The 8,087-nt window shown below is 39.5% G+C and overlaps 1 protein-coding gene across 1 annotated transcript; it reads right to left on the bottom strand.

Annotated features, from left to right (window-relative positions):
- Window positions 1–1,645: 1,645 nt before the first annotated feature.
- Window positions 1,646–7,503, bottom strand: LOC109894790 (guanylate cyclase soluble subunit beta-1-like). Its single transcript, XM_031828233.1, has 8 exons — window positions 7,466–7,503; window positions 7,066–7,139; window positions 5,269–5,369; window positions 4,980–5,098; window positions 4,288–4,482; window positions 2,405–2,635; window positions 2,054–2,170; window positions 1,646–1,870 (listed from the first exon to the last, which is right to left on the bottom strand). Exons 4-8 carry the CDS (start codon window positions 5,070–5,072, stop codon window positions 1,661–1,663), a joined length of 846 nt encoding a protein of 281 aa, XP_031684093.1. The 5' UTR covers window positions 5,073–5,098; window positions 5,269–5,369; window positions 7,066–7,139; window positions 7,466–7,503; the 3' UTR covers window positions 1,646–1,660.
- Between the last annotated feature and the right edge of the window lie 584 nt (window positions 7,504–8,087).

The raw sequence follows: 8,087 nt of genomic DNA, 5'->3' as shown, positions 1-8,087 counted from the left end.
GACATAATTTGAGTCAATTGGAGGTGTACCTGTGGATGTATTTCAAGGCCTACCTTCAAACTCAGTGCCTCTTTGCTTGACATCATGGGAAAATCTAAATAAATCAGCCAAGACCTCAGAACAAAAATTGTAGACTTCCACAAGTTTGGTTCATCCTTGGGAGCAATTTCCAAATGCCTGAATGTACCCTGTTCATCTGTACAAACAATAGTACGCAAGTATAAACATCATGGGACCACCCAGCCGTCATACCGCTCAGGAAGGAGACACGTTCTGTCTCCTAGAGATGAACGTACTTTGGTGAGAAAGGTGCAAATCAATCCCAGAACAACAGCAAAGGACCTTATGAAGATGCTGGAGGAAGCAGGTACAAAATGATCTATATCCACAATAAAACAAGTCCTATAACCTGAAAGGCCGCTCAGCAAGGAAGAAGCCACTGCTCCAAAACCGCCATAAAAAAGCCAGACTACGGCTTGCAACTGCACATGGGGACAAAGATCGTACTTTTCAGTCCTCTGGTTTGATGAAAAGAAATAGAACTGTTTGGCCATAATGACCATCGTTATGTTTGGAGGAAAAAGGGGGAGGCTTGCAAGCCGATGAACACCATCCCAACAGTTAAGCACGGGGGTGGTAGCATCATGTTGTGTGGCTGCTTTGCTGCAGGAGGGACTGGTGCACTTCACAAAATAGATGCCATCATGAGAAGGGAAAGTTATGTGAATATATTGAAGCAACATCAAGACATCAGTCAGGAAGTTAAAGCTTGGTCGCAAATGGGTCTTCCAAATGGACAATGACCCCAAGCATACTTGGGGCAAAATTACTTAAGGACAACAAAGTCAAGGTATTGGAGTGGCCATCACAAAGCCCTGACCTCAATCCTATACAAAATTTGAGGGCAGAACTGAAAAACTATGTGCGAGCAAATAGGCCTACAAACTCGACTCCGTTACACTAGCTCTGTCAGGAGGAATGGGCTAACTTGTGGCTAAGGTGTATGTAAACTTCCGTCTTCAACTGTATGTATGTATGTATGTATGTATGTATGTATGTATGTATGTATGTATGTATGTATGTATGCATGTATGTATGTATGCATTCATGTATGTATGCATGTATGTATGCATGCATGTATGCATGTATACACTGATTCTTGAATATCACTTAAAATCCTAATGAGCTTAGTTCAACTGTAACACCCTGTCAGAACCGAAATATAACCTTGTTTTACTCCAATGTTATTAAACATTTTAAATGTAAACAAACACTGTATAGTCTCAAAACATAGTTAAAACTATCATTTTTATATAATGGATGGTCAGTCATTGCAGCCATAGCTCTGTCTGAATCTGAGAGTAGTTACATTTTTAGATCCATCCCCCAGCTTTTTACCAAAGCAAAGGCAGGGTTAGACTTTTGTTTCCACTGTAGATTGGCCCCTTAAGACCAGACCATCTGCTGCACTACAGTAGCTGTGGTTTTGAATCCAATTTAGGTTTCACACACCAACCAAGAGACATCCATCCAGCCCAGCCATCCATCCCAAGTCTAGGACTACATCCCAAATGGCACCCTATTCCTGACACAGTCCACTACTTTTGACCAGGCACATGGCACATGGAATCTTATTCCCTACATAGTGCACAACTTCTGACTAGAGCTTTATGTGCCCATTTGGAACGCAGCCTAGAACAGCACATTGTTTTTGTCTAACATCACAACAGCAGAACCTGGGAGAACAGAGGAAGAGGATGTTCTCCGCCTCGGGCAGGTAGATCATCTGTCCCTTCAGCCTCAGGCAGCTGATCTCAGCACCAGTCAGCTCGTCCTCGTTCTCCGAAGTCTCCACGTTCAAGAGGCCCTCCTGGAAAGACATAATTTACACACACACACAGGCAGAGACACACACGCATGGACACACAAGCAGCCAGGACACATAGAAAATATAAATGTAGTTTTCTATCTAGTTCCTCTATTTTTTTTGTGATGGAATTTTAACATTAAATTAAAATGCGAAAAGTTTCAGTAGTGAGTATTCTTGGCATACCTTGCTTCGCAGAACGAAGACAGTGTTGATGTGGGAGAGCATGCCTTGGAAGCTGAAGTCTATGTGTGGACGCACCAGAGAGAACACGGAGGGCAGGTTACAGATGCCTGGCTGGAGCTAAGGAATACAACAGCAAAACACTTCATAAGGGGGTCATACATACTTGTGCCAAGTCTTACAATAGATTATAACCACATTTTTGCATTACAACTGCAGGCTACCTGTGAAGCCCATATCTACAGTACATTATAAACACAGTCCTACTGAGTTATAATGCAGTCATAATGCAGTATAAGAGTAGTTATTTACACACATAAAATCTCAATGTCCTATAGCTAAATAGACATAAACCTGCGGCAGCACACGGAAGATAGCGTTGCCGCACTGAGTAAGCATCAGGTTCCTGTCGAATATGAGGTGAAAGGGAAAGGCCTTGCAGAAGGTGTAGGGGCTGATCCGGGTCTCCTGCGTGCCGTTCTCCTCGAAGCCGTCCAGATCCTCATAGAAGGCCTCCTCCTCCGAGTCCTTCTCCTCGATCAGGAACTTGATGTGGTCACATTCCTCACTCTTGTGCTGGATCACCTGGTGAAGGAAGAATGGATTGAATGAGTGCATGCTATGCTTCCTGTGTTTATATCCTGCTTTACTTTATTGGGACACTCAAAATGTACGCCAGTCCACCCATTATGGCAAGAGATAATGTAAGGGATACCGGTGGGTGATTGGTAAACGCATCGACATCGATATACTGTATGTCTTTATGTAAATATCTAAGGTGATCTAAGGTGTGATGGTTTTAAACACAGTGATGTTCTTGTGAGGGTTACTGCCTGGCCTCAACAAGTCCTTTTTAGTCTATACACTGACGTCAATGGCTTGACGCACACGGTTTCCGTGGCAACAATGAATGACACTTCCAGACAGTCTGGTGTCATATTTGCAGGGTCTGTCAATTCAGCTCCCCCATTTAATTTTACGCCGAGCTTGGGAGATAAAAAATACTTATGGACACCTATCTCTGCGATATGATTAGGATTGAAAGTAGAGTTGGCTTTCTCTGAAAATGAGGAGGTAACCTAACCTATGTGCTCAGAAACAAGATTTTTGAAAGGACTATCCAAGTCTATACCAATGGTATATACTAATTCCACCTGGTGTTTGCTGCATGGACTACTATGCTATAAAGAAGGTACATAACTTAATCACATATTCCTAGCTTTAAAACTATCATGACACTTATATCAGTCTAATAATGGTTATCTTACACTATAACTACTAGCTACTTGGTAGTTGTATTACGTCACCTTCTGAGTGTACTAACATTCTGCCCCTTTCATAGACATCTGACCCAAGTCAACAGAGACCCACCAGCATCTCAGATCAAAAACTGCCCACTGAGTGACCAACACTAGCAGTTGCTCAGATCCAAACAACTCCTGAATGGAGAGGGGCATTTGAAAGTCGGCCACTGTCCCATTTTGGACTGAAGGTAAGAACCCCAAGCAGCATCAGAATCCAAATAACTTCCAAGGCACACAAAAAACAGTGCCCGAGTTAGGTCTAGCAGTATTGGCTTGCGAAACCACCTCTAACTTCCTTCATACTGAATACAGAGACATATAAATGGTATCCATGAGTTCATCTGACTCTGGGGAAGTAGATAAGGGGCCTCATTGCCAAAATCCCGAACTATCCCTTTAATTTCTTAAGGATCTACGAGATTGGTGTCCCTATACCGGGACAGTTGTTGCTAACTAGAAAGATGTAAGTAATTGCAAACTTTCCAGGACATAGACATGTCTTATATGGCCAGAAAGCTTACATTCTTGTTAATATAACTACACTACCCAATTTACAGTAGCTATTAAAGTAAAAAAATGCTATTATTTGAGAAGAGTGCACAACAACAAACTTGTATCACAGCAACTGGTTTTATACATTCACCTCTGAAGGTAAATAATGTACTTACATTCAGTAATATTATGCTGATTTGTCATCCTGAGGGTCCCAGAGATAAAATGTAGCATAGTTTTGTTTGATAAAATCAATTTTTTTATTCAAAAGTAGGAAATGGCTTATACAGTTTGAACCCCTGCTGTCTCTACATTAATTTCACATTTCAACAAACTTCAAAGTGTTTCCTTTCAAATGGCATCAAGATGTCATTTTAGGCTTCTTTTTTTTTAAAGGGTCCAATTCTTTTAAGTATTAATAGTTATTATTATTTTTTAAACAGCACACATTTCTGTGCCGTGGATCTGTTGGGCCACCGTCTTGATGATGCCGATCACAATGTCCTGGAGCCCCTCCCTCTCCGAGTAGTAGTGCAGGATCAGATTGTTGCCCTTCTCCGCGTCTGTGCAGCGGAAGGACGGAGCCCTCATCCCAGGGTAGATGGTACCTAGGTGGTCGTGGAGGGCATCCAGATTCTGTATGGAGGTTGCATAAATGATTGAAATAGTAGTTTCTCTCCATTAAGATTCCATTTAGACTGGTCCCATATCAGTTTGTGTTATATAGCCAACTCCTGTGGTCATACCAAACACCATAGGAGTTGGCTACACAGCATAAACTGATCTGGGAGCAGGCAAGGCAGGCCTAAAGCAGGCCTTTAGAACAAGTTTGCATAACTCCAGTCCTCACTCCTTTATCTCTGTTTCAACCCAAAGTGAAGCCCTACATTTTGTATTTGTAAACAGAGGGTTCGGTCTTGGCAAATCAAACTGCCACTGTCCTATTTGAATTACATGGTACTCCCCCATATCCAAAGACGAGGGGGCGGTCACAGAATTGTTTCGGCACTGTACAATTGAAATATAGGTCATATTTAACTTACGTTGAAGCATTCATGACATTGAAGAGGACATTGTTTTACATGAGTATCTGTTAACTGAAGAAAGATTAAGAAGGGAACTGGAGTGCTTACCTGCAAGAATTCACGGACATTGGAGCCTAAAACACGCAGGATGGTGTCATACCCTGATTCTTGGCAAAACTCAAAAAACATCTTCCCAAACATCTGTAGGATACACCCTGCATCAATCTCTGCAAGATAAAAAAAAAAATACACCATCTCAGTCCCATTGGTAACACTTTAAAATAAGTGACCCTTTATAAAGGGTAGCATATTTTAAAGTGATGCCATACAATTATGTTAGGAATAAACTGGTTCAAGTAAAGCATCTTGCATTTCAAAACATGATTAAAAAACATACTGAGAACTTTGCTTGCAGCAGCAACAAGGTCATATGTTTTGGCATCTTCATATATGATTCTGACCAGGAACTGACCCTCTACATCGAGTTGTGCCTCCCTCCTGATAACAGGAAAGAAGAAAATGCAATTATTAGATATCATATTAACATGTGATTATTACCTATGTAATAAAGAGGCAGGTGACAAGAGCATACGACAACATATTCGCTTGTCCTCTATAGTATCCATTAAAACTAGCTTCATAACATTGTATGCCGTTGTTTATGCCTATGGCTGATGTTATAACATCTTAAATAGCTGTTATAAAAGCCTTAAATGAATCATACATAAGGGTCCTTCAGTAAAGTGATAGCTACACTTATTTGGTCCAATCAAAAACAATCAGTATCAATTTACTTTATGGGGGTATACATAAGGCATTCATAACAACGTTATGAAAACAGTCATGACACCTTTATGAATGTTGCAGTACCCTTAATCTACCTTTGAGCACTAACTGCATCGTAGGATTATCTATATTTAGAAGTTACAATGAGAAAATGTATTTGGCATGCTAATAAATAAGCCTGTTATATATCCTAATGAGGTCTATTTGACCTGATTACCGAGTTGATCTGAGAAAACAATACTGATTTGCTGTGCTGGCTAGCAACCACTTTCTCTGAGCATGTGATCTGCTGAACAAACATAAAAATGTAGTGAAAATAAGAATTATGCAAAATCTGAAAATAAAACCTAGCTTGAATATTTACGCATGTAATAATGTTGAATTACGTCAGCCAAGATAAGGTTGAGAAATATTGCAGCACAATGTTTTTGGGCAATAAAAATGACCAGAATCCTCAAAACATGTTTTTCGGAGAGGCAGCTGTGCCTCTGTTCTTATAGGATAGAATGGGATGAAAGTCTGGGTCCTGGAACAGCAAAGACTGAGGAAGAAAAATAAACTTGGATCTTGCCAAATATTTGAGCACTTTGTTATCATAATGCAACAACCTCCCTTTATCACCACTATTAGAAAGCTAATGAAAATGAAATGATGAGTAAAAATATGGCTCGCCTTCCCATAATAGTCATTTAATAATGAATTGATGAATTATATATATAGTTTCTTTTATGTTTGCTGGTGATTTATGGTGATTTATGGTCACATGGTATACCTTAGATTGGCCCACTATATCTGCTGGTCATGACATGGCCATTCGTTATACACTCTGTCTAGCAATAGGGGGAGATTATTGATTTCAAAACTATAATATGGTTAATTGACCTATTTTTGCATTATTATCCATGTCATATTGGTAGGTTACATAAAGTTGTGGTCAAGACAATGTAGTAAACACAATTAAAGTGTAATAACTTAAATTAAAATGTAAAGTAACAATGTAAAGTAAGCAATTGTTATTACATGGTAATTACTTAAGCAGTAGTGTAATTTGTATTTATTAAGTAACATTAAGGCAGTTATCTACAATTTAAAATCGTACATTTCATAAAACTTTTCACAACACATTGTCTGCCCTCAAGCCACTAAGCTACTCTCCTACCACATATCTACAATACAAAATCTATGTGTCCATGTGTGTAAAGTGTGTTACTACAATGCTGCTTCACACAGTTATAGGAACAATTTAATGTGTTACTAACATATCTATCTACTGAACATACCTGCTGATTCCTTGTTTTGCATTTTGCAACATGGCCACATTTAGTTTTTATTTTCACTTTCTGCTTTGAATTATGGTATGCAAATGCCCTGTGTCAATCACAAATACAAAACAAATCTTTGTACTCACTTGATGTCTTCCCACACGTCTTCGCCATAATTTCGTAATACAAGTAGTTCCAAGGCGTGATTGACAAAACCATACTAAAAACGGATATAAAACAGAAATGGAGAAACATAAATCAGAAAATACAAGTATGTCAAAAATGTAGAGTGATGATAGTGTTATGATTCCACTGTAAATTGGAATGACTTGTTCAACAGCAAATAATGTTTTCATTGATGCAACATGAATATTAGAACGATAAAATCACACTCGCATCACGAATTTCAGTGTTAATTTACAGTGAACAGATATTGTAGCCATAGGCTGATAGCTCGTTCTCATACGGAAAACGCACCACTACACATCAAAATAACCATGGCAATCAAATGTCGCAGTGAAATCTAATATGTTGATGTTTACATACAATTTTTACGACCAGTTCTTCACGATTCCTTATCAATGTAAACTGTTATGTCTAAATCAACACGGCACCTTCACAGTTTGCAGATGTTACGTTGTGGCTCCATTCTTGAAAACATTCCTCATCAAATTTACATCGAATGTGTCCAATGGGAGCTCAAGGACAAAAATACTCACTCGGCAACTGACCACTGAGAAATGAAGAAATGAAGAAATGAGGGTTGCTCGCTGAAGACAGTGTTGTTAATGAAAACAGTGTAAAAGAAAGACTACACAACGAAACCAACCTATTTAAATGCCACAATCAAATGATATAAACAAATCCTAGGTAGAATAGATTATAAACTGGGTGGTTCGAGCCCTGAATGCTGATTGGCTGTATATCAGACCGTATACCACAGGTATGACAAAACATGTATTTTTACTGCTCTAATTACGCTGGTAACCAGTTTATAAGGCACCTCGGGGGTTTGCGATATATAGCCAATATACCACGGCTAAAAGCTTTATCCAGGCACTCCGCGTTGCGTCGTGCTGGGAACAGCCCTTAGCCGTGGTATATTGGACATATACCACACCCCTGAGGTGCCTTATTGCTTAACTATATCATGGCATTGTTGAATACT

The sequence above is a fragment of the Oncorhynchus kisutch genome, linkage group LG7, assembly GCF_002021735.2.
Source record: "Oncorhynchus kisutch isolate 150728-3 linkage group LG7, Okis_V2, whole genome shotgun sequence".
Classification (NCBI taxonomy): domain Eukaryota; kingdom Metazoa; phylum Chordata; class Actinopteri; order Salmoniformes; family Salmonidae; genus Oncorhynchus; species Oncorhynchus kisutch.
This window is presented reverse-complemented; position numbering and strand designations above follow the sequence as displayed.

What these genes read in the sequence shown, in the direction of transcription:
- LOC109894790 (XM_031828233.1), bottom strand. Translation starts at nt 5,072, where the DNA reads ATGTTTGGGAAGATGTTTTTTGAGTTTTGCCAAGAATCAGGGTATGAC. An exon ending in ACGGCACAGAAATGTGTGCT is followed by an intron (nt 2,636 to 4,287) that starts GTTTAAAAAATA and finishes TTCCTTCACCAG; the next exon opens with GTGATCCAGCACAAGAGTGA. An exon ending in TCTTCCGTGTGCTGCCGCAG is followed by an intron (nt 2,171 to 2,404) that starts GTTTATGTCTAT and finishes TGTATTCCTTAG; the next exon opens with CTCCAGCCAGGCATCTGTAA.